This window comes from Ciconia boyciana, chromosome 15 (assembly GCF_034638445.1).
Source record: "Ciconia boyciana chromosome 15, ASM3463844v1, whole genome shotgun sequence".
Lineage (NCBI taxonomy): Eukaryota > Metazoa > Chordata > Aves > Ciconiiformes > Ciconiidae > Ciconia > Ciconia boyciana.
In genome coordinates, this window is record NC_132948.1 from 14542886 (window position 1) to 14569619 (window position 26734).

At 43.4% G+C, this 26734-nt stretch overlaps 1 protein-coding gene across 18 annotated transcripts in view; it reads left to right on the forward strand.

The window, feature by feature from the left end:
- The window catches only part of FBRSL1 (fibrosin like 1), a 555468-nt gene that overhangs the window by 137110 nt on the left and 391624 nt on the right, over positions 1–26734 (forward strand). For all 18 annotated transcript variants that reach the window (XM_072879771.1, XM_072879790.1, XM_072879783.1 and 15 more), the window contains exon 2: positions 12815–13015. In XM_072879771.1, coding sequence (XP_072735872.1) covers positions 12815–13015 — 201 coding nt within the window. The remainder of the gene's footprint in view (positions 1–12814; positions 13016–26734) is intronic.

The following is a 26734-nucleotide window of genomic DNA, read 5'->3' on the forward strand; positions in this document are numbered from 1 at the left end:
AGGCGCTCGGGGCGGCAGAGCCGGAGGATTTTGCAGATATCAGCGGCATTTTGTCGCTTAGCAACAGCCTCCCGAGATGGAGGTGGCAGAGAGGATGCCTGCCCTGCCGCCGCCCCAGCATCTCCCCACTGCCCCAGCATCTCCCCGCTCTGCCTGGCCAGGGGCTTCACACTCACACGTGGGGTCACGCCGCTCGGGTGCGATGTGCCGTGGGAATAGGTGGGCACCAAAAGTCTCCTGGGCTACAGCCGTGATGGGGATTAGAGCTTTATTAATAAACAGTAGTGTGAAATGCTTTTATAGCTCTTTTTCATCTTGAAAGTTCTTTGTATCGTAACACCTTTGAGAGAGATGTGCTGCAAATCTTACCTGATTTTGTGAGCGCTTTTTAAAAGAATTTTTAAACCAGGTATCTCACATATGGTTGCATTGAGAATTGGTGTCAGAGCCTGGATGAGAATTCAGGATGTGCTTGTTCTTCATTGCTCGTGCTGTTGTAGCAGTGAGAGTTGTTAGGTAGCACGCATGTGTATGTGTGTATAATATAATTGCCATGTCAGCTTTTCTGTTTCTGGTTATCTACATAAGGAAGCAGATAGCTGGTGGAGATGTCAGCTGTGATGTGGCTTATTAAGAGCTACAGGACAGCAGTAATCACAAGAAACCCAGCTTCCATGCAGGCTGTTCTCCAGAGCCTCTGGTTGCATCTGTTCTGTCTTAACCCTTCTCACATTGACTGGATTTTTTTGTTCTTGCTAAAGGGTTATGCCCATTTGAACAAATAAATACTGTGTGCTACATCTGTATTTCTCGCTCTGTGATGTTTGCCATTGACAAGGTGCTGTGAACAGTAAACGAGAAGCAAAGTTAAGCCCTCAGAGACGTGAATCGTGAGATGTACAAGGGCTCTCAACTAATTTGAGTGGGTTAGCAGTGATGAAAGTTGCTGCTCTGTATCATGTTTGAATTCCCTATTGCATTTCAAAATTGAGGGCTAGCAGCAAATGGAAAACTTTGCATGAATGCCTCTTTCTCTAGTCTCTGACTGGTAAAGCCTTGTTCCAGACAGGAAGAAAACAGGTCCTACAAACCAGCCAGCCTTCAGTTTCAGGTCTGTGAAGTGCAGATAGAAGTTTCAGGATCTGAAAACTAAGCATTAAGAGAAGCTCTTAATTTTGCATGGGTTGAGGAAGTGGTTGCGAAGAGGCCCAGCTTAGCACCGCTTGAGTGGGGGAAAGCCCAAATCCTCTAAACATAATGGAAAGAGAGTGGCAAAGCCGATGGAAGCTTGCACCACTCGCTCTGGATTTGGTGAGACAGCAAGGAGTGATTGACGGCACCTGCTCTGCTGAGGTCTCTCTCTGCAGTAGGTTATTGTCCTGTCAGCTCTGCCTGCCCCAGGCCTTATTTGACATGCTTGGATAAGTGGATCGCATCATTTTGATTCTGCACATGTTCTCCTCTCTACAGCTTGCTGGTTTTGTTCGCACTTGAGCTTTAATCGTCTGCCATCCTGGTGGAGTGTTTGCTTGGTTCCTTCTTCCTTAGTGGCAAGTGAGACTAACCAGACAAAAGTACAAATCCTCCTTTCTCTCAGGAACATTAACGAATGTGCTGATTTATCTATCCCTTCTTGTATCGCATGTTGCAAACTGAGGTACCCAAGAATTGGTGTTGTCATTTGTCAGTCTCATAAAAGTCTGTCTTCCCATTAGCACTGCTCTTGCCCTCTGTTTCTTGCTTTCAATTTCATCTCCCAGAGGAAACTGGGATGGAAATGAGAATGAAATATGGGTTTCCTTTTTAAAAAGAAAATAAACCAAACCTTTAGGGCTTCCTATTGGAATGTGATGGGATTGGACTCCTATCTCTTATGCTTTGAAAATCCCAGCTGGAATTATTTAATGTCAAAGCATGGAATTTCCCAGTGTGAAATTCATTGCTGGCTAAGGATGCACTGGGGATTAGAGAGACATCACTTTGCCAGGGTAGCGTTGCTGTCACTGCAGGAGACCTCGCACAAAGGGACGTTGCTGGTCTGTCCTGCTTCAAAGCTGAATCTTGGGGATGAGATTCTTCAATTCCCGTTGAGGTTACATGCTGTGTGACTGACAGCTGGATTTGGGCGGAATAAACCAGAGTGGGTAATACTTTGCACTGCCTGGGAATAGAGAGAAAAAATGAGAGGCAAGAGCAAAACATAATTTGCTGATTTCCTTCTTTGGTAATGGGGTGGTTTGCTAGTGCACTTCCAAGATTTCACTAAGACCAGTTCATGGCTGGGTGATTTTGCTCATTTGGCTGCATGATAAAAGGGTCAGACCAGATGATTACGATGATTTCTTCTGGCCTAAAGTTAAAATAAAATAAAATAAAAATCTATGGTATGGGAGCACGATGCCTTGCAAAGCTTTAGCTTACATAACAACTCGCTCCTTAGGAGAAATCTCTAAGTTTTGGAGGGTGTCTTCTCAGTTTCAAAGTGGTTGTATAAAGAAGAAACAGGAGCATATTCAGACAGTACACTGGGTAACCACTAAACGCTTTTTCCCCCCTCTGATCAAAGATGATTATTTTAAGTAGGCATCACTGTCTATATGTTAGGGATCTATAAAGCACTTAAGCAAAATATGGGCTGATAGCTGTATGTGCACCGACTGGTGTGGTGTTAACAAGGTGCAGCTTTGTTTCTGAGACTCATAAATCAGCAGTGGTTTAGGTGATGGAGGGAGAGAGAGGAGCAACTCTCAGTCACATTAAAAGTATAACCTTTCTGGCCTCTTTTTCTAAACTGTTGATCTCTTTATAAAAGAGGATTTGCCCTGCTGTTCTAATAAGAGTTGTAAAATAATATATGTGTAATTAGAATTTAATAATGATTTGTGTGACTGGATCTACAGCATAAGCTGGTTCAAATGATTGTGTAACCTTTGCATTGTGTTCATTATCTAATGTTGAAATAACAGCTGGAAGTTGAGAGACTGACATGCAGTTTTAAAATTACAGAGCTTGAAATTGCTGCTGTCTGTAAACATATGAAAATCTATTAACGACCTTTGAGCTCTCTGACTGAAAATGTTTTGTAATATAGAATACATCAAAATTGCCTACTACTATAGTGTATGTTTCCCCTTTCTCAGCGATTGCCTAGGATATAAATGAACGTTTCATTCCTGACACAGATATCAGAATATTTGGAACTATTCTAGGAAGCCCTAAGGATATATGGAGACATTTGGTTGCTTGTTGTTTGTTCTAGCGAACCAGTTACAGATGAGCTGCTCCCGAGCACGTGGTGTGCTAAGCCACTCGACATGGGAGAACATAGCTGCTGGCAAGACTGACAGCCGTGTAGACCTCTGTTGTACAATACATTTCTCCAGCAGCATGTTTGAGGAGGAGCGAGGGCGACGAGAGTGGCACAGATGCACTGTCCTGGACTTTCAATTAGCGTATGTGACATTTAGACATTTAGGAAGGCGTTTCTCTCCTGGTAGAAGTCACCTCGCTCAGCGTTTTCCCCTTAGATTGAAGAAATATACTATGGGCAGCTGTTTCTGGAGATGGCTGGCTTCTACATATTTCTTGTTGTTGGATCATTTATATTTTTCTCATTTGTTTCCCAGCCAAAAGAAACTACCAGAGGACTAATTATTTAATACACATTCTAGACTTCATGACAGCTGAACTGAAAATTGTTGCCTACCACTGAGGGCAACTGCAGAGTTGGTAAAAAATGCCTCTAGTGTCATAGTCTTTAAACATGAATTAATTTATCATGCAGCACCAGGGATCAGGATATGGCTGTTTTTTCTTCTGGAGACTCTCACCCCTACAGTAGAGTTGGCAGAAGTGAATTTGCGAGCGTTCATCTCCTTCAGCGTAGTGTTCATTGGCTTTGTGCAAGCTGTGTCAAACTGCCATTTAAGCTATGCTTGCAGACTGCTCTGCTGTTGCTGAAGAACATTCATGCCTCTGTTCTGCAGCGTCTTTGGGAATGGCACCCTTCCTAGGAGGGTGGTAATAAAGAGCGTAGGCTGGAGGCAGAGTCTTAAAATGTCCGCAGCTACTTGCAGAGTGAATGTGTTTGAGGCTGTCACCACGTGGGAGATTCGTCTGGAGCTTTCATTCTGTAGGTGCTACTGCCTTAAGAGCAGTACATTTTTCATGGTTATGTTTTAAAAGTATGTACCAAAAAATTAGTGGAGATAACACGTGTGGCTGAATCAGGAATCCTAGAAAATAAATTAAAACTTTGCATATTTTTATGGGTGTTTAGTGGGTGGAAGCTTTGAATTGCTTAAGAAATCAGGCCAGAGATTCTTGAATTCATGACCTAGCTACCTAAGGGTATAGCTATATCTTTTAAGTCTCAAGTATGAAGCTATTCACATGGTAGTCAGTGCAGTCGTAATGTGGTTGTTAGATAATTTGCACTGTGAAGATCAAAACTTTAAATGCAGAAGTATGGATGGAAGAGACCAATTTAGGCCCCTGCCTTTGGTAAATGAGCCATATGCCCAGTCCATCTGCCCAGTCTCAGGTTGGCCTAACTCCATTTCCAGAGTCCAGCTCATGGAAGCATGACATGCCCCGCTCAGCAGAGGCTGAAACAGTTGTGTCTTCTCCTTTTGTTATTAGTTTTAAAGAGAGAGCCAGTGTTTCTAAGCATTCCTGTCCATAGTGACAAATAGGCTGGAGGTATCTTTTACTCAACAGTGCTTTCCTGTTTTTTCTGACTAGTTTAGCAAAAAATTGGTAATGGTGAAAGCATCCAGCTGCCATAGCAGTTTGTGCTGGTAGGACCCTCACGCCTTTTCCGTGGGGCCAGCTGGTGCAGCTGGAGACTTGGGGTTGTGTTACCTTCCTGGCAAGATTGGAAATGAGTGATGAAATGGTCACATCTGGCTTCAAGCAAGGAGCTGCTTCTTCAGGTCCTAATTCTGTCACTTGATGGGAGCTATTTGAATTCCATATGAGTGCCTGTTTAAATAATCTGGGGAGAAGGGGAATTAGTTCAGATTAAGTGTTTAAAGGCTGCTCTGTAAACAAGCGTGTGATTGCTGCCTGTCAGCAGCGTGGGCCCAGCAGTGTCACTGAGTGTTGGCACACTTGAGGAACGTCTTCCCAAAACGCTGGACCTGGAGTGCGTGCCTGGCCGTGCCGCTTCCTTATTTGAGACTGATGTCCCCCAGATCACCTTCTTCAAAATGGAGGTGTTATGCGTAGCCTGTCACTTGTGAAACATTGGGCAGTGCGAGGGCAGTGTGTGGTGCTGCTCCCATCCTAATTGTTCCCTTTTGGGAGGATTCTCGCCGAGATGACGGGAGTTTGCAGGAGCAGCGCTTCTTGTGCGATCAGTCCGCAGGAGGCACACGCTCTGCGCTCAGCATTCGTACCCAGCAGTGCGGCGATGCAGCTGAAATAAGCTGAAGTGGGTGCTGTCAGATAAGCACAAGCTCTTTTCCAAATCCTTCATACACTACATAAACTGGACTGGGAGCTCAGCCTGCCCTGGCTGAAAGCAGCTTCAGCCGAAACATACTTTTATCTGCTGTGAAAGCTGGGCAGGTTGGCCTGGTGGTGCACGAACAGCAACGCCTTTCAGCGCTCCTGCAGCCTCTAAAAGCTGGGCAGGCTGGGCTTGCAATATGCCTCATTTCATCTACCTGAAAATGGTGCCCCAGCTTCCCTTCAATCATTTAAGCTCCCTTGCTCTCTGACACACTTTCCGCTGACAGTAATTCTGTGAGCACTCGTCAGGCATTTACTGCCATCACTAGAGGAAATACTGATGGCTTAAAATGGGATCATTTCCTTTCTGATGGACAGCAAGCACCTGTGGGAGTTTTAATAGCTGTACAGTATGTCTGTTAGTAGGTAGCGAGGAAGACGGGTGCAGTTCTCTGCAGCGAGGCGCCCACAGGCTCTGAAGAGGAAATTGGAGGAGAGGGAGAAGGCCACGGCTGGCTTCCTGTTGAGCTTGCAGAGTGCGGCTTAAAACAGTAGATTTTGTGTATCCATCTCCCCAATGGGTGATGGTGGAGAAGGGTTTATACCAAAACCATGGACAACCATATGTGCACATTCCTGCGGATTTCCTTGACCTCTTACTAAAGAGAAGGTATTTGCTGTGTATGTTCTTACTTTTATCATCCCCTAAATTACTGTTAAACACTCTGTTTCCAGGTACTTGGTGCTACCGTGGAGGGAAAGGACTTCTTCCCTCCCCCCCCCCAAGTAATTAAGAAGAAAGAGAACACTACCAGTCCCCTTCTCCTCAGCTTTGTAAAACAATTACTGCTCAGCACTTTATAGTTATTTATTCAGGTCTCATGCAAGCAAATCGAGCAAAGTCTTGTAAAATCGTTGTGGATTGAAATGCATTTAAAAGTAGAGGGATACTGACCTTCCCTTTTGTAATTTTTGGTTACATTGTGTTGAGGTAGCATTTGTCTCTACTTTGTACAGTGTCTTCAATGTCCTAGCAGCAAAGGTCTTAATTCTTGGGAGACATAACAAGTGGGCATTTAGCAGAGTACCGGCAGCTTGCTCTTAAGCTCTTCACAGGTGACAGAAACGCAGCCTCTGGTAATAAATTTGACTGTTTCAATTATAGTGAGTTTCTTGGTTCATCCACTTTTATTTTTAAGTTAAATCATGTATCATAAACCTGCAAACCAGTGGCAGCTTCAAATGTCTTAACATTTCCAAAGCTGTCTTGTCAAAAAGTCATCTTATTCTTGAGCTAAACATGTGACAAGGTCAGAGCAAACGTGATGCATTTTAAAAAGCAAGACCCAAACTCATCTGGAATATGTCAGCTACGAAAGGAGAATTGCAGTCTAAGGTTAAACAAGCAAGGATTTCATTTGCAATCATTTTAATTGATATTGATTGCGTTGCTTGAATGTAGGGTCAAAGCAAGAGAGTCACTTCAAATCTAGATGCTTTTTTTTGCCTTTTAAAAAGCTTTAGTGGCTTTGGCTGAAAGGCTAGGGGTTTGAGTTACATTTATAGTGAAGGTCGCAATGGGGGAGAAGAGAGGGCGGGAAAGCAAAACAAACAAATGTGTGTTGTATTACAGGAAAAGTGAGACTTTTCCCCATCCATGACAATTGCAGCCTCCTGGGTGGAGATGCCAGCAGACTGCCTCCCAAAGCGCCCCGAGCTCTGGGAGAGCGAAGCCGGGCTGGCCTGCTGCCAGGCGAGGCTTCCAGCGAGGAGCTGCTCTGCCAAGCTGCGGGCCAGTCCTACCTCCGCGGCTCTTTCCCCTTCGCTGCCCTCACTCCATACTCTTTTTACCCTGTAGCTCTCCAGAGCAGAGCTCTCAAACTTCTCCTCCTCTCCCACCATTGAAGTGTGCTCCTGCTTGTTTTTAAGATCTCCACCTGCATTTGCTGCCTGTTCACCACATTGAGTTCAAATTCAATCACCTTGGTGTGGTCCGACCTGATACCCTCCGGTAGAGTTACCTCTTACCCATTCCTTTTTTCTCCCTTTTTTCTCTCCTCATTATTCACCTCATTTCATTTGCCTGTTGGCTGCTCATCTTTTCTTGTGCTGGCTCCTGTTCTTGCAGTGGTTTCTCTCTCTACGGACCCATCTTCAAATCCGTGCCTTAAAGTTAATTTCTTTCATGTACGTTTCTCATGTATATCTCCAATATTATCTTTCCATTTGAATTACTGTCTCTTGTGTCACCTTTATGCAACTAAATGGACAGTAGATTTCCCTTAGTAGAGCTCCCGTCTGTATTTGTAATGTGCTTTGTCTACTTAGAAAGCACGAGAATATTAAGTCAGCTTTTGTTTCTATGTTGCTGTTCTATAAACTGGGTATCAGGTCAACAGGAATATTTTAAAAGTAGCCTAATTAAAAGTAAATCTGTTTCAATTCCTCTCTGAGCCAGGATCTCTCCCCGAACTATTAAACACGTTTGACAACCCTACCGCTAATTGCATGATAAAGTTGATATAAGGATAGTGCTTAGATCCTCAGGGGCTTTTCCATTGCAATTTTGCTGAGAGAAGCTGGGGACAGAAACAGGGACAAGCAGGGTCAGTTTTGGAGGCAGCAGTGGGTTTTTTTATTTCGTTTACGTGGATCCTTCTCCTGTTTGATGTTCAGTGGGATATTTCACGTTCCCCAACTTAAGAAATAAGTACTGCAGTGAAGAGTTGTGGAGAGAGAAGCTGGAGGCTGTTTCCCTTCTGGGAAATCAGCCCATATAATCTTTTAAAGTCGGCAGAGGCAGTCTGGCAGGAGTGGAGTGGAACCAGTCCTTGGCTGCGTGTCTGAGCCTTGCAGTGTCCGATGGGCTCTGGGGACGGGGGATTGTAATGGACTTGATTTCGCACCAGGGCTGTGTTTTGAACTGATGCTTGAGGGCTGAGGGTAGTTATTTTATTAACTGTAGGTGTTATTTTTGTCCCCTGCGCCCCAGCAGCATGCTCGAGGTTTTTCATCTAGCTGTGTGGTTTTTTGCACTTTTTTTCAGGTTCTTTAAGTGTTGCCTGTATATGAAAGGTATTTACAACCCCTACCTCCCCCTACATGCTTTCTGAGATCTCAGAGAGCTGTGTAAACTCAGAGGATTAAGGCAGAGTTTGAGCTGGGCTGAGCAAACATGCAGTGATAACTGCAGCCAGCGGATGGCTGTGGATGTGAGCTTGCGCCAGGGTCCTCTAGGGCTGATCATTATTTTCTGATCAAACAGACAACGTGGAGTCCACTGTGCAGAAGTCTCTTGCTGCGGCATTTTAGGGGCAAGAACGGTCTCATTTCAGAGCTGAGGGCCGTGCACCCACATTATTCACAACTTTATAAACTGAGCGTTGTGCACCTTGAGTGTCTTTGGAGACTGCAACTGTGCTTTGGTGACAGAAGAAAAATGGCTTTTCAGGAAGGAGCGTTCCGAGTGATTAAGGATGTCGCCAGCTCTGCCACAAGCAGAGGTGCAATTACATAACTTTTCATCACTATTTGGCCCAAGCTAGTTAAAAAATGTCACAGAGATTTTTATTATGGACTCTCAAAATCTGTTGCGGAGTCGAGGTTACGTACTTGAGTTGCAAGCCTGTGCTGAGGTCTTTGCCAGTGGATCTTCACAGCTACTGGTGTGCAAGGTAGAGCTGGAGGAGGTACCACAATTACGTTTTCAGCTGAAGTGTTCTTTGATATCTGTACATCCAAATAAGCAAATGGGGAGATAGAATCTGTATGTTTCATGGAAGAACTGCCAGGAAAGAGGCTCTAAAGAAAGGCCTAATTCTTCCTTATCTGTAACCACGCAGCCAATTAGAACCATCTGCTCTCCGTCTGCAGCCCAGACACACGAGGGGCTGCAGATGGAGAGGCTGTAGCCTACCTTGGAAGGTGTGAGAGCGATTCCCTAAGTGAGGACAGGTAGGAGACGGCCCTGGAAGCAGTGAGTAGTAAGGAACAAAATAGTTTTGTATATCCTGGAACAAGATTTGGCAGTCTCCTTCCTGGAACCAAGAAGAGAGAATGGGCCTGGATCCACCAGCCATCCCTGCAGAAGGGGATTTACTGGCCCTGACAGCAAAGATAGCCAGGTCTGCTGAGTCCTGGGTTGGGCAGAAACCCCAAGGCTAGATATGAAGACCCTTTGACTTCAGGGCCTGACTTCAGACATTGTCGCTGTGTGAACCCCTAGGCCTTACGTGACGTGCAAATACCTGCTGGTCTGGGCGGAAGGCTCCAGTGGAGCAGTTTGTCAGAAGGCCAGTCTAACCTGCTGGCCGGGATTTCTGGATTGAAGTCAAGGAATATCAATAAACGTTGTTCACTGCAGTGATGTACTGTATTTTCTGTACATGCTTAAATTTTCCAGCAATTGCCTATGCACAAGCGCAGATGCGCATCCAAAAATAGTAAGCTCTTGTGCTAAGTGAGGTCCCCAACTTGGAGGTCATAAACTTTAGTAAAAGAGCAATCGCTGGAAGGCTCTTTTAGTAGAGTAAATAGAAAGGAAACAAAGGAGGCAAGAACAGAAACCCCATTAGCCCCCTCCTGCTCTCTGCCTGAGGCTGCAAAGAGGTCTGCATTTAGCAGCATAGAAAACAGCCTCTGTCAGTAAGGAGAAGCTGAGTTCAGTGTCCTATGTTCCCAGAAAAAGCAAAGTCCTGTGAGCTGCATCCTCTGCTGAAGTGGGGAAGAACAGGACGGTGGAAAAGGCTTTCTTGTCACGGGTCGAGAAGCTTGGCATCTTCCCCGCGGCTGCCCTAGACGTGCTGTGGAGCTGAGGATGCCTCCCTCCGCCTTCCTCCTGCTGGAGGCAAGCAGCAGCTTCGGCTACCAGGGTTTGGGTCTCAATTCACGGCTGTTTGGAAAGTGCTTGAGATTCTTGGACGCAAGTGGCACTACAAATGAATGCATTATTTCCTTGGCTTTGATCCAGCTATGACTGTATTCCCTGAATTAATTTTGCTAGTAGCTCAGGGATGAGACAAACCTTAAATCTCCAAATAATATGGGGATAAAAAGCTAAATTTCTAAGTAGGGAATTTTGTAGGATTCAGTAAGGGGAAAAACACAGATTTCCAGACTAGTTAATGTGAAGTGAATCATCTAAAACCTGCAGCAAATGTGCTGTGGGTACTGAGGGAAGGCTTTCCCTAAGGCATTAACAGAGGCCCAATCCCCATGTGAAGCCAGCTAGAATTTAAACCGAAATGGCCATTTGCTGCCTTTAAAAGCATCCTTAAAAGTGAATACTACACGCTGAACCAGGAGTGCGTTATTTGCTGGTGCTTTCAGGTGGTGGCATTCCCCTGCCACAGCCTCCTTTCTCCCTTATCAGGGGCCCATGTCACCTCACGCAGCATCTTCCATGCGTCTGCTGTCACGTTGCAGCTGCATCTGGCTTTACGAAGAAGTGCACGTTTTTGGTGACTTCTGTTTCTAATGTTTTGCTGAGTATCAGTTAACAGATGTCATTTCCATTGCACTAGTTTCTGATTAGTTACTAAAGCTTAGCATTTTGATTTCTATCTCAGCCACTTCCCAGTAAATAGGACAATGTGACCTTCTTTAAGTGGCATCTCGAACTGCTGCTTTAGAGTGTTATCTTAAAACTAAAACCCAAAGTGAGCAACTAAACACTAATTTGTATTCCTCGTTTTATCATTCATGGAGAATAATGCCAGGCAATCATTTTCCTTGCTCTTTCACTAGTTACAGACTTGGCAAGCTGAGCTGTATTCTGGTGTGTTCTGCGCCTCTGAGACAGTGCTACTTATTTTAATTTTGGGGTGGGGGTTGTATCTTTGGGGGTTTTGCAACTTGCTGTATATATGTGTTATTTAAGAGGAGCTTGCCAGCCACACAGGACCCCTGTGCAAGGTGTATAGAGATTGGGTGTTGGCCAGTTGTCTTTGAGCCTGGGTTGGAATAGGAAACAGCTGTATGTATTTGATCGTTGTGATTCAAATTTCAGTGTCTGTGACCCTAAAGAGTTGGTGCATCATCTTGCTTCACAGGGAAGGGTAACTTTAAACAGTGAGTTATTTGGAGCGGAATCAGCATGTTGCACACTGAGGCAGTCAATTCACTAATTAAACGAGAGGGGGAGGAAGTAATCTAGAGCAATCAGCAGGGCATTTCATCCCAGTTCCTAATTTTCTTTTTTGTTGGGCTTTAGTTTTTGAGAGACTAGAGAGCTAATGATTTTCATGAGCTCTTTTGCGGTCCTGAAGGTGTGTGTGTTGACGTGAGCGAGTTGTATTGCAAGCTCCATTCACGTAGGGTACAAATATCCATGATGTAATTGCTTGAGTCAGAAGCGAGGCATTTAGAAAAGGCGGGGTGTGAGGCATTTAGAAGAGTTTCTGTGGCTGAAGTTGGCAAATTTGGGCATGGTAGACAGTGCTTTTAAGGTATCTCCTAATCAGATATATTTACCTCGCATAAAAAATTAATTGGGATAGAGATTCTGCAAAACGTTCCAAAAAGAGTTTAGTTTTTACCCTTGAGCAGTTAATAAAAGGCATCGGGCAAAAATGTGTCTAGCTGTAGTGAACTAATGTCATAGTGATTTGGCATGTTATTTCTTAAACTCTTTTTCTGTGTGGTGTGTGTAGGGGGAGAGGTCGATACGTTGTCACCAAGAGTTCGGCTTTCAGTCCTCAAAGATGCCAGGGATAGCAGTAGGAATTCCCTTCTCTGATCTGACTTCCTACGTTAATCATCATGACATGACATACCCGCTTTTAAACTGTGCTTAGATTGTATGTTATAGTCCTGATTCAGGGCAGACGCTTAACACTTAGAAGTGTTCAACCTCTGTTATGTGTTTGGATCCCATTAATCTCCCCTTGCTTATTGAATGCCTGGTAGGCTTTAGAAGTGCATTTCTCCATATGAATGCTACTGTGAATCAGAGACTGTCAGGCCCAAGAGGGGTCTGATATGTTGCTTTCTGAGATCAGAAACAAAACAAAATAAAAACCACCTCTATTTCAGTTGAACAGTTAAAGGCTTTCCTTCAGGATGCTGGCTTGTTCATGTGCTGTTGGCGTATGGCTCCTGAATTAATCTGAAGCAAAGTCATTTTCATAACTAGTTCCAGCATCTCTGAAATTAATCAAACACATAGCCTGGAGAGTATTCATCCTAATCTAATCTAAAATTACTGTTTGCATTGTGCGTGCCTAATTATTCATCTTAAGTCATCTCTGGAAAGAACGTGCTGTCTTGTTTGTGTTTTTATTCAATATTTATACTGCTTAATGCTTAAAAGTAGTCTCAAAGAACTTAAAGAACTTACTATTTTTTTTTCCCTCCTTTACAGAAGGACATGTCGCTAAAGCCTCAGGAGCGGAAGGAGAAATGGGAGAGGCATCCAGGAAAGAAACCTAGAGAATCTGAAAACTGTGTGTCTGCTGAGCCGAGTGAAAATGGCCATAATAATGATGCTGGGAGCTCTGAGAGAGAGGCAGAAAGAGGCAAAGAACGGATGAAGAAGAAACTCCCCTTGAAGCTATCCAAACAGGTAGGGAAATTATTTCTCATCTGAAGCGACCGTATCGTGACATTGGCCACTGTGACATGTTGTCCTGCTGGTAGGTTGGGGTTGTTAATGTAACTGGCTTCTCTGGTAACTTGTGCTGGTGAAAACAATGTCTCTTATAAGACTTCTGGCCGAGTGCACAAATCCTGTGTTGTGGGCAAGTTTCATAAGCTAAAATGGAAGACCAGGTGTGCTGGGAAACGTAGGAAGGAAGGAGCAGACCTGCCTTGTATCCTGCAACTTTGAGACAGTGCGGTAATTCACACCATAGGTTTGTGGCTCTTGTAGTCTTAGACACAAACAGAAATCATCAATCGGATCATAGCCTTCTTTGGGGAGGACGTGCTTGTTAATGTGCACCCGGAGGTTGCGGACACGAATATGTCCATCTCATGAATCAAGTTCACGTGCCCCCAAAACAGTATGTGGAGAAGGAGAGAATATTCAAGTATTTTAGAAGTGGAAAGTCAGTTTGGAGGAAGTTGTGCTCTGGGGAGTCTTTTCTCTGTGCCCTTCTAAAATGTGGTAGAGCATTAATGAATTAAGAGTTGTCATGCTGGAGGGGACGATTGCGGAGACTCCCATCTGAACCGCATAGCCGGGGAGGTAATAAAGAAGAGGCACTATGGCTGGCAGGCGATTTATCACTTAACTGCTGCTCAGCAGGGAGATTTGTTGGTGACTCAGTGCTCGTTCATCAGTTTGAAATCCACATGGCACAGCAGCCTGTATCTATGAACAAACACTTTCCCAGTTGTCCGTTAACATGGTGCCAAATGGCAGCCAGTGGGAAGACCAGTGTACTTGACCCTCTAGCATTTGTTCTGAGCGAGGAAGTACACTACGATGAAAAACTGGTTTTTTTATTTTTTCATTCTTCATGATGCAGAGAAAAAGAGCTGTTTAACCCAAGCACACCTTCTGTTCTGTGAAACTAGTTCTGTATGTGTGCCAGACAACGAAAGATTGAATTGTCCAGTTATTGGAAGTGGTTTTCCAGACTTTGAATATTTTAGGATTTGAAAGGATCGTTAAGGTTGTCTAATGTAACCCCCTGCATAAGTTCTCCACCACACACAATCTTTTGTGATTGTGTTGTAGCATATTCGTTCAGAAGGGCTCATCACATTTTACGTTAGAAATTCTAATGGTCTGCTCATGGCCCCACTCTTCTGGTGGCTAATTGTTCTCATTAACAAGTTAGCAGACTTTTGTTTTCTTCCTTTTGATAAAAAAAATAGTTGGAATATTTCAGTACAAATAACTTATGTAAAGTTGTTAGTACTTTTCTGCTTGCAAACATTTAGGTAGCAAATCATGTAACCATGCACTCCTAGTAAAATGTTTGCCAGGTTTGTTTTCTTTAACTCCCCAAAGTGATACCAAATGTTTTGTTTTTAGACTCGTCAGTGTATACATAGTTAAAATATATCAGGTTTCTTGTTCGTTTTTGCTGGTAGCTGAGTGATAGGGTTTCAGTTCCCCCTCTGGTTACAGGTGCAATGAGTTTGTGCACATTAAAATGACTCTTTATTATGAGTGAATAGATGCACATTTTAGTTTCAATGAAAGTTTGAGCAACTAGGATCCTTTTCTTGGCATCCAAACCCACAAAATGCTAAGCATATATTTTGCCAGAAGTCCCTGGCTTTGATATAAAATGTTCAGAAGCAATAGTGCTGGATGGTATTCCTGCCTGCGGCTTACACCAGGATTGTGGCACTGTGCTTCACCAGCTCCTCTGCCTCTGCCTTTGTAAAGTTGCTGTTGTGTCAGGGGTTTTTTTATTTACGTGAAAAGGCCCCAAACACCAATCCAGCGACCCTTGCAAATATACATAAAGCTGGCTCACTTTCCACTCTAGTCCCTGGAGTAACCTTACAAATGCTCATGGTGCAACTGAGAGTGGTACAGTGTGAGTGTGAAAACAAGGAGCACCGCAGGAGGTGATTAGGTCTCAATTGCCACCAAAATCCCTCTAACATGAAAGCCTGGCTTCAGTAAATACCGCCTTTCTATGGGTTAGAGAGTTGTTCCTTCAGGCCTAAAATTACGCTGCAGCGAGTTCAGTGCATTTCAGGTGTTTGCAGCGTTGTGGATGTGTGAGGCCGCGCTCTGCTGGGCAGCGGGGAGGTCCCCTCTTGCTGGAGCTGGGGTGGGCCGGTTCCTCGCCCACTGCAGAGGAGGAAAGGGTTGTTAATAGTGACATCTTCTACATGAAATGTAAAACTAAGTTTCAAGTAGTTGTGGCAACTAGGGATTTCACGACACTTCCTTAGCAATCTTTGGGGTAAGAGGTTTTGTTACACTGGCCAAACTCCAGTTTCTGTAATTATATGCTGCTGCCTTAGTTTACCAAACATTTAGATTATTTGTATTTCAGCTCTGAAAAATGAGGACACTTATCTGTTTCTTCTGGCTAGTTTTTGGCTGCTGTCAGTGATTAAATAGGGTATTTGCTGCCACATTCATGAAAACCCGAATTCATCTTTCATTGTTTAATCTTTTTTTTACTGTAAATATAACTAACAAACTCCAAAAAGAGCGAGGAGCTTGCACAAAGAGTATAAAATAAAACCTGTGATGAGTGACTCATTAATACACTGTGCCTCTTTAAACAAGTCACACTTAGAATTCATCTTTTATTGAAAAGGGAGTTTTTTAAAATACCTTTTATTATCCTAGCTGATATAGTTGTGAAAACCAGACAAGTTTTCGAGTCTGTAAGGTTGATGAAAGTAGCAGCAAAATCTAAGCTAGACAAACTAGGCTATTCTTAGTTCAAACTAATTATGCAAATTATATAGACAAGTTCAATAATTTTTTCTTTTTTTAATAACCACAAACTTCACACCTAGAATTCTGGCATTTCCTGCCAAGCTGTCTAGACAAATTGGCTGTAATACTAAGTTCTCTGGAATTTGGGGGTGATTTTTGCATCTCAGGGTGATTAAACATAGGTTTATACCTAATTTGGAAAGCTTACTGTAATTAATGCTAATTATATTGAGATGTTGCTTAGAAATTACTGTTCAATGTGAAGCTTTCCTTACACTCTCATCCCTTCTCTTCACAATGCTACTGAATTGTCATCTTTTCTGTGCAGCCTCCTCTAATAAATCAAATTGGGCATTATAATTATGGCATTCTGCTAATCCTTGTAGAGAGGTGCAAAGTGGTAAGCTGATTTGAGTGCCAGGTTGTCTGCTTTGTTTAGAAAATTAGATTAATACTTCGCTCCTTTTGACAAAGCATCCAGTTTCGTATTTGCTCCTGAATATTTGGTTCTTCTGTACCTCAGGGTGTAGGGAGAGGGTTGCGGGAGCCGATCTGTCCTTTCCAGCCTATTACTCCAACTGTGTATAAAAATCATTCACACACATTTATCTCTTGCTGTAACCAAGCAGAGGGGAAAAAAGGGCATTTCAAATAGATATAGGTCCTTCGGCCAAAGATTGGTCAGGATTTGGGGCTGTTCTCAACGATGTGCGCAGGGAAAGGTGCCGACTTGAAACTGCTGCTTTCTGATGGGAATCAACAAAACCTCTCCCAGACATCAGGGGTATGTCAAGGAATGAGAAAATGTTTCAAGCTGTGACATATTTTAGTGTAGCCAGTCTGGCCTGCAGTAAAGGTTGCCCCTTTGAAAGTGTGCAGTTGCCTCCAACAAGGGAGCATTTGTTGGAAATTGAGTCACTGCCTTTTTTAAAAGCCACGTCCAAGACTAACCCAGTGGTTTGTGGAAGGGAATCCCCATGGCAGCTGCAGACAGTGCCAGGCGGGCAGAGGAGCCCATCACCCTTTAAAGGATTTCTCTATGGTTGGGTGTATAATTCACTTAGATGAAGTAGGAGGTAGATACAAGATGAAAGTTCCAGTTACGCTTCCTTGTCTTGTCCGGAATCATTCTTCTAGGCTTTGGAGAGTCACCCTTTCAACTTTGAGTCTGTCTTTCATTAGCCTTAGCTGAGCTGTTTTGCTCTTTTCTGGGTTTGTTTTTGGAGTTGCTTATTCCTCTGAATGTCTGAGCAGCCTGGATGTAGAACAGTGGTTTTTTTCTGAGATTCAGGACCCATTGCCATTTCTGTACGTAGACTAAAAATGGGCTGACCCCCTTCTGAAAAGAGTTGGGGCTAATCGGAAAGACTTGCTGATATTTCAAGCTAGCTTAACCTCAAGCTCTGTGGTTAGTCAGCTCGGGAGCATCACAGTGTGTTGAATATGTTTAGATGTTAAATGCGGCTGTAATAACACTCTGTTCTGCAAATAGTCATTTGTCATGAAGATGAGTGTCTTACACCTCCTCCTTCCTTTTCTCACCCACTGCTTAAATCACCCGAGATGAGGAAGAGTCTCAAAGCAGCTGAGGAGAACAGGGTGGTGTAGCATGTATTTAGTGCTCATCAATAGCGTGCTGGGTTTGGAGCATGGGAGGAAGGGGCAAGAAAGCTAACGCTGTCATGTTGCTCTGGAGGTGTGACATCTCTGTGACTTCAGCAGAGCTTCCTGGAGGGAGGGAAAGCGGAGTTAATTCCTGTGTCTCATTCACTCCCCAGCCTTCGTCACACTGCTGAGCATTATTGATGATTAATGTATATTGTTGCTGTGGCTCTTGCTGGACTGGAACTGCTAAATTACATTAACATGTTTGATTACCTATTCATGTGATTTTTCTGTGATGCTCATCAGCTCGTTATCCAACATTCATTGATGAATGTAACACCCTCCCCTGCCCCCCAGGAGAACACCACTCTGGGTTACTGCTGATCTGAGCTAAAGGTGATACGCTAAGTCATTTTCCATCCAGGGTGCGCATTGTTTCTTCTGATGTCTAGGTGAAAATTGATAGCTTGTCTGCAAACCAGTTACATACCCTTGGCCCCATTTTGTGGTGGTGCTGGTACTGAAAGGCTATGGGCTTTTCCCAAGGTAGAGGGAAACAGTCTAGAAACTCCTCTGGCTAATGAAATGCCTCGTGTGGAAAATCTCCTTTGGCATCATACTGCTTGTGCTGATGGTTGGGCAATAGGAGCACGTAGCTGCTTGATTTTTACTTGTATTTTTCCAGATAATGATAAATGGTAAATCAAAAACTTGGCTGTGCTTTTGAAGCCGCTGGTGGGCTGGAGGCAGAGCATTTGCTTAGAGATGCAGAGTTTGGAGACTGAAACGTACCTTTCTTAGCTGAGGTTCAGCAGCCACGTGGGAGAGTGAGTCCAAAAAATAAGCTTTGGAGTCTTTGTCTAGGCCAGAGGACAGGTATGGATACGCGTGTCCTTCCATGTCTTAATAATGTAGTGTTTGGAAGCTGAATTGTGTCTAAGGGGGTCTAAATATAGTAGTAACTTATTCTGTTACCTTCGATATCTCAGGCTATTAAAAGCAAATGAATTCTAGGCAGCCAACTTACAAAAAAAAAAAAAAAAAAGGCTGCCTTTAATGTGGGTTTTGGGGATTGGTTTGGTTTGGTGTATGCTGCTTTGGTGTTTGCATTTCACTGCTTTTGAACACTGAAATTATACAAACCGGTTTCTTTTTGTTTCTAATTGATGTTACCCTTTTTGTTAGCAGATATTGTTATTTAAATGTTCTTTGAAACTAAACAACAAAGCAAAAGGAAAAAAAGTCCATTTTCTTTTAATCAGGAAAATGTTGCTTCATGTATTGCTTAAAACCAGGATCCATTTCTACCTTTGTAAGTACAAGAATTTACAATTTGGACATGAAAGCTCTGTACCAATTAGTTTTAAGTACGCATTTATGATTGCTAGGAGAGTTGGGCTGTTAACATAGCGCATGTTATCTGCGTGAAGTCTCTCTACCACTGACTCCAGCCAGGCTGTCTGGAAGCGCGGGGAGGTGGCTTCGGTTGGTGCTTTGAGTCCCTTCGGCTTGAGCCAAGGACAGCAGTGGAGGCCTGGTCCGGCGAGGTGTCGTGCTCCGGTTCAGCAAGGCCTTTCCAAGCACGTGCTCGCTTTTAAACATGTGAACAGTCTCGCTGGCTTCAAAGCTCTTAATGAGGTTGTAGTGCTGGCAGCCCTGTCCGGGGGGATTTCGGAGGAGGTCCTTATTTCCGGCTGAGTAGGGCTGCATGGCACAGACACAGATGGCCTTGCCTTGCTCTCTCACGCTAATCTGCAAGTGCAGAGACTTCACAGCTGCCTGGGAAACCACTGGGGAGTAACGGTGCAAAGTACTGAAATGGGCAATACAGTATTTAGTCATTAGGTTTGCTAATCCAAGGCCTAAAATCAGCCTCATTTCAATCAATAGCAATCTGTTTGCACTGTCAGGAACTAATTTAAAAATCTGCTTTAAGTCCTGGTTAGGCACTTGATATTCTGTTTTCTGCATCAAAGTAGAGGGGAAGCGGTGGGCATAGCACAGCAGTGGCAGGAGGAGGAAAAATCCTTTGTAAATAAATACTGGATGTTTATTTCCCAAATGAAACCCTGCTATTACAAAGAAGTGCTGTTGTTCTTGCTAAATTTATCCAAGAATTCGTCGAGATTCTTGAAGTGGCTGCAGAGCCCACTCTGCAACAGAGGGCAAACTTCACAGTGTGTTTATTTTCTTCAGTGTTTCTTTAAAGTGCTGTACGAACCTTAGACAATTAAGGTTTGTGTTATAGATGTGGCACAGGTAACTTCATCACGGGATTGCAGCCACCTTTGGAGAGCTACAGCACAGCTTCTATAACAGGTCTCTGTAACATACTGCGCTTCAGGAGGAGTAGTGCAAAAATAGTGCCATAAAACCACTGGGAACTACAGCCGGAGAAGGCCTTTGCTTAAGCTGGAAAATATATTTCAAAACCCTCTGCAGTTCTGATAGGGAAACGTAAATTGAGGAGACAATGTTTATTAGCATTGCGGGGGGGAATCCAACTGTTTTTAGACTAACACTGAAGCATGAAACAGAAGCATATGCTGGATTTTACTGCACTGCAAATATTATTTTCTGAACGGAGTGATGTAAAGTGTGTTTTGGCTGCTGAAAGTGTTATACGTAGGAGAATGTGGCTTTGTGTTTTTCACAGCATACTTATACACTTGTCTGGACCAGTGGGTTCCCCTTTCCTAGCTGACCCTCACTTGCCAATATTGCTGCGCCACATGTCCCACTTGTCCCTGCTCTTGTAGGACTCGCCTGATCCTCCCGGAGAGGCTCAGCTGCCTCTGACCGCAGCTCCTTGGTCTGCCCCAGCCCAGGAGCGCAGCTGGGGGACGCTGGCTCTGTGCCGGGTCGGGCAGGGCTTGCTCACCTGGACCAGCACCTTACTGCCGTGGGCTTTGCTCCTGCTTGGGTGGGGACTGCTCGCGGGTGGCAGAGCAAGTGGAGGTTGGGTGGCCATGGGGAGGGGGATGCAGTGTCTCACCACGTGCACTCTGCTCCCTGCTTTGTATTTAAGGATCATAACGCTGTTGTGATAGTATTGACCCTGCTGGGTTCGGAAGCGGACCCTGAGGCTTTGCCTGCAGCATTGGCTTCTACCTTCTTTGTCCCTGCTTTTCCTTTTCTCCAAAATTCCCATCTGTCCCCATTCACCTCTCCCACTTAACAGCATTTGGGCAACAGCAATGTGTTCAGGCCTCCAGATGGCTGCTGGCATTTTTAACATGTGTTAGAGCAGGTCTAGAGAGCACGGTGATTAAAGCACTGGATGCTACCAGTGCTTTCTCTGCACTGGGACTTCTTATGCTACCTCTAGTGGAGCTGAACCACAGTGTCTTCAGGGGCCTTATGTCTCCATCTCAGTTCCCCATCTGAGAAGACGCGATAGCTGCAGACCCAGTGAAGTGTGGCCGAACAGACCTCGGTAACTCGAGATGCGCGCAGGCGTTTCCTAAACGGAGCAATCTGGAGGAAGCGGCTCAGAGCAGCTCTCATCTCATAAGACTCGTCCCTAGCAAACAGGGAAGATTCGACCTGACATTCCTGGTGTTTTCAAAGTTAAAAAAGGTCAGAAAATTGAAGTGATAGGAAGATAGTTAAGTCACACTGCTGCAGTGTAAGAAAGTTATGTTGTATGTATGTGAAGAATCAAACCAGTTATAAGCTCCATGTTTTAAAACTCCTGCAGGTCACCTTTAACTTCTCTGCCTGCAGTTAGATGACTGATAAGGACCTTAGGTCACATTTGCTTAAATATAGCCTCAGACAAGAGCAGAAAAAAAGAGAAACAAAGCAATCCTCTCTTCTCGTTGATGTTCTGTAAGTAGCTGTGAATGAATCTCATTACAATGACTTCTTTTGAAAGGGAGAAATAAAAAGGAAATTTCATTGCTAACAACTTGTGTGGCATCAGACGCTATAAAAAAGGTTGTTGGTGGTCATTGGTTACATTGTTATAAACGAAGAGCTAAATGGTTTGTAATTTAGAGAAGGGGATTTAATTACATGAAGTAATTTACAGGAAGCTATAACCACTTGTATCTTTTTCTCTGTTGAATTTAATTGGTTGATACAATGCACAAAGTCTTCTTTCTTTTCTTTCTTCCCTCCTCTCTCTTTTTTTTTTTTTTTTTAATTTATTTGTATATTTGCTTTTGGAGAAGAGAAGGCACCAAGATAGAGCACTTCTGTTGTATCTCATGATTTCAGCAAATTGAAGAATGGAGAAACACGGTACTGTTAGAATGGTGCTCTGTCTCCGGCTAGTCCTGATAGCGTGTGCTATTTGAAGGGATTCAGAGCCTTGGCTGGAGGTTTTCCTTGTACATCTCTTCATGACGGTGAGATAGGGCACGTTCTGGGTGTCCTATGAGCTGTGTAGAGCCCCTTTTCCGGGGTGTAATGCAGATGCCACAGAAGAGGCTAGGACCTAGAAGCAGCTGAAGCAACCATGACATTTTTGCATGTTGTTTTTCTCGTTTGGACAAGAAGTGTCTAAAGGGTTGTTCCATCTTGATTTAAGTACTAGCTGCCTAATATTTTAGCTAGCTTTGCACAAGGGTTTAGGATCTGTTACCTAATTGTAGCCCCCTTTCTCAGGCATGCACCAAATATCTGCAGTAAAATAGAAAGCCTATGAATGGCAGCAGGTAGAGTATGGTTCCTTATGATCATTCCTGTAATTTTTGGGATGATCACAAGTATTTTTTTGTGTGTGTGAAACAAGCATGGTAGATGTAGACGGACAATATTCTTCCTGTAGCATGCTTATCACTATAATAACTAAACCATCTGCACAGCTCCAGTCTAAATCTGAGCTGATTTAAACCAAACATAAAAATGACATCCTAATGTCACTTGTGGTTGAGGCAGAATAAATATCTTTTTCATGAGATACTGTTACTTTCAACATGCAGAACTTGTCCTTGCTTACTGCTGGGCATGGATCTCCATTTCTGCAAGAGACTGCTGGGATCAGTGCACCAGGAGCTGCAGCAGAATCGCTTTGGCAGTTGCCAGTCTTTGCCTGAAGTCATGTAATGGCACTGGTCCAGCTCACTTGGCTTTCCTCGTGGAAGCGTATCAAAGATGATGCTGTTTTCCATCTCTCAGTTGCTCTCGCCTCACAAACTGCAGCCTCGGGCAGTGTTACCCACATCCCTCGACCTCTTTTCAGTGTGGATTCTTAAGGGAGCTAATTTTCATACTTCTGCCTGATGGATGGTTTACATGAGCTGTTGAAAATATACATAGCTTGAGTAAGCACGTCTTTGGTTTGAAGACATCTTTTAGGTAAAATAAATACTTTTTTTTTTTCCCTTTAGTCCTTCAAGCAAGGTTACTAGTAGCTCCTCAGGTGAATGCCATTGCACTATTTATTTGGCAAAGTCAGTCCATGAAACCCATGCTATTTTCTCTAATGTTTTGTCTAAAAGAAGCTAAAGAATTAAGTAAAGCCAGCAGGGGTTTGTGACAGATTTAAAGCTCTTCGAAGCTTACTGGTTGAGGGAGTCCTAAGGCGTAGTCAGGTATGTATATATCTTTTAACTCAAGAGTTGAAATATGTCCTGTCTGTGTGTAGGTTTTTTCAGTTGTTAGCACTGTAAATTGATTCTAAAATTTTTCTGAAGTTGAGCCTTGAAATGATTTTTTTTTTTTTTTTTTTAAATACTACCAAGAAGGATATTTCAAATGTTAAGTTTAGGAATTATACATATAAACTCTTCTTATAATTATATCCAAAAGGGTGGTGGTTTTTTTGTTTTGTTTTGTTTGGTTTTTTTCTGGTAGCTTCCTCTCAATTTTGTTTCTTTGCAGTTGAAGTTGTTGAGATTACAAAGTAAAGTATTATTTGTGTAGCTGCTGGATTCTGAAAGTTAGTGTCTAAAGTCAATTATGTAAATATGTGCAGGTTTTTTAATTTAAAAACAAATCTTTCATCTTCACCCTTCCTTCCACATTCCACTTTCTCCTGGTTAAAGGCTTTGATTTTGGCACTAGGGAAAGGAGCACAGGCTTGATTCTTCCTTCAGCTGCAGATCCAATGCAAGTTAAAGTTAAAGACTAGTAATAGGTTTCATTTTGCACTCTCTAATGTTTCCTCTTACAGCCCTGCTTGACTCATTGACACTGAATAGTAAAAACAAGGAAAAAACCTTTTCCAGGAGAAACCTTATCCACTGGAATAATACTGCTAAGAGAATCCAAGGACGAGGTAATGGATCAAGTAGTGGATGCTGTCCAGGGCAGCTAGAATAACAGTGCTGTGATGAATAGCCCTCTGATGCTGTAATATTGCAGCCTCCTGGAAGGTGGTGCTGGATCTCATAAAGTTGTCTTTCTGTTGGTTCTCAAAACTTTTGAGTGGCCATAGGGCAATATTTTGTAATTTAACATGACATTTATTGGCTGTAGTGTCAGTCATAGGTATCTTTTTGGAGTTAGTATCTCAGTCCTTTAGGATCGAAGATGGAGATAGTTCAGCTGGTCAGATAGGTCTGCTGTGGAGTACATCTGCAGCTTTAACATCAAAAAAATAAATGGGCTTTCCAGTTATTTTTCAGCTCGTATGGAGCAATTTCAGTCTACAAAGGTGTAAAGGGGGATGACACGAAGGAAGAGAGTCATATTACAAGTGTTGCCTGAATTGAGGTTTTTTAACTTGCTCCTCATTTGTACGTGTGCTCTTTTTCTTCCAGGTGCATACTGCCAAAACCAATAATATAAAAATAAAAAAAGTTATTCTTTGCTTACCACATAGGGAATAATCCCTACAGCAGAGAACAAAGTCTAGATCCACAAAACCTGAACCCCATTCTGAAAAGCTGAATTCAGTGCTTTCCCAGCACACATCCGTGCTCTCCTGTAAGAGGGGCTGGCAGTACGACACTGAGCGTTACTGGGGGACGTGGTGGCATAGTGGCTGCTTGCCATTTTAGATTGCTTCCCCATTTTCCTCTCTTGCTTTCCTTGCGACTGGCTCATTTTGTTCATAAAGCAGCTTGTAATTGAGTGTTTGACAAAGAAGTGTTTACAAGCAGTGTTTCTTGTGCATAACTGCCTAGCTGAGGGGAATAACAATTTGGGTCTGAATTTCAGCCCTCCTTTGTCACTGTCGTATCATCGTCAGTGGTGGTGCTGTCTCTGCTTAAAGAGAAAGATGGATTAAAATTGTTTCGGGGTATGGCACTGGAGTGGGGAATGCATGCTCTTTGAAGAAGCTTGTGACTGTTCCTTGTGGCCCATGCTTGTTCTTTGTTCGTGTCTTGGTTTTGGACCACACCAAGGTGTGTGCTAATTACCATGTGTGGTGACTTCTGGGTTTTTAGAGGTGGAGTCTGCTAATTTAGGGGGAATTTTATTCCGGTCATAGGAAGTGTAAAAGTTGGAGTTCTGCCAGGTTTTAAGACTTCTCTAGCTATTGTGTGGGGTGAGATGCTGTAGACTGTAGCTGTCCTAATCTGGGAACATGGTTGGAGTTCAGTCTTCATAGGTTGAAACCTACAGTGCAGACGGGACCTGTTTTATCAAAATAAAAGTCTCATTTAGCTATCGCTCAGAAAGAAAAGGACTCTAGGATCAAGCTTTTTAGTGCAGGCAGCATGTGGGTGTTTCAATTGTCCATGCCAAAACCCTTCTGCAAATTATGCCAACTGGGCAGGGTGTGGAGGGAACAGAAGCAATGAAGTTATGCATGAGTAAGGAACAGCTCAGGCTTTATTTAGACCCATTATAGGTCATTTGCAAAGGGTACTTTGGGGGGGGATGTCTTTTAAAGGGGCTGCTCATTCCATGTTTGCAGGAATTACCATGTTTAATCAGAAGTGATGGGAGTCAGCACATAGTGAATAAGCCAAGACAGTCCCAAGAATCCAAGAATCGTCTACTAATAGCAGGAGGCACCCGGAGCTCCGGTCTGACTCCAAGTTGCGGGGCTGAATAGGGCAGTTCCCATTAATGTCAGTGCCAGTCCATGACTAAAACCCGCATGTAGAGATGAAAATAAATCACAATATAAGAAACAAAAGTCACGCAGTTGGGCATGAGTAAGAGTGGTACTCAGCCATTTTCGCCAATGAGATTAACTCCTTCCCTGCTGCTTGAGTGCAAGCAGGAAGCGATTTCTGTAACAAGTCTACTAGGATCAAGTCTGCGTTTCTGGGTATAGTCGTTACTTAATGGTCGACACTGATCTGTTGAGCAAAAATAGATGAACAGTCACAGCTTCACTGACAAACTAGGAGTAGGTTAATGCGATGGCTACGCTGCTAGGAGCATCTCTGAATTAGTGTTATTGCTTGTCAGAGTGCTTTGACCGTACCTATGTACCGAATTGTTAAATTCTTGTATAAAGAAGACCACATGACACTCACATCCAGAGTGCCTTTTATTTGTCCTCATGCAAAATAGCTTTGCAGGTGTTTTGTTAAGACATCTTCCCAATCCCCTTAGCCTTGTTCTGAATCATCCTCATGCATTGAGGAGCTTGGTAAATAAACACAATGTTTTTATATGCCTGTACAAATGCTGGTCTCTTACAGTCCTTTGCAGCTAGATATTCCCTCCCTGTTTACCTGACTTGTCAAGAGCAGAGGGAGAAGAAAAATGTCTTTGTGACAGCTTTTTTTTTTTCCTTACAGTGAAGCAAAGGAATAAAGGGATTATTTTTTTCCCCAGACAGTCTACCCACAGCAGCAGCACCGGGGACCTCTAGTAAATTGATCAAGAGACACATTTGACCTTAGGGCTGCTTGTTAGAGAACATTGTTATAGGCATGTTGTAATAGCAGATGTAATAAAGTCTACATTGTCCCAGAGAAAAAAAAAGTAGTATGTTTTTTGTGGTTTGTTTGGGTTTTTGTGTGCGTGTGCGTGTTATTTAGTAGGAACTGAGTTGTTGTCTGGCAGCCTTGGGTCACCTCAAATAGGTATAAGCCTAAGGCAAAGCCAAAGGCAGATGAGTTACAGAATAAGTTGTACGGGAACTTGACAAATACCTGGTTGTTATTGTTTGTTGAAACTGAGAGTGCAGGGAAGAATTTGGTTTATGAAAAATTATTTCAATTGCAAAATGAAAAAGATTGTGAGTTGTGTCAAGAAATTAGCAGTGACGTAGACACTGGAGGCTTGCCCTTCGGTAGCTCTGCCCTTAACTGGAAGAGGAGCATTCACGCATACTAGGCTTTTGGTCCTACAGAGCTTGGAACGGCAGCTGTTGGATGTTCCTCAGAACCATCCTGCTGATGAGGGCTGGATTAGGAGGGTGCGGAAGTGGGAGCTCTTACAGACTTGTGAAGTCTTTTGGTA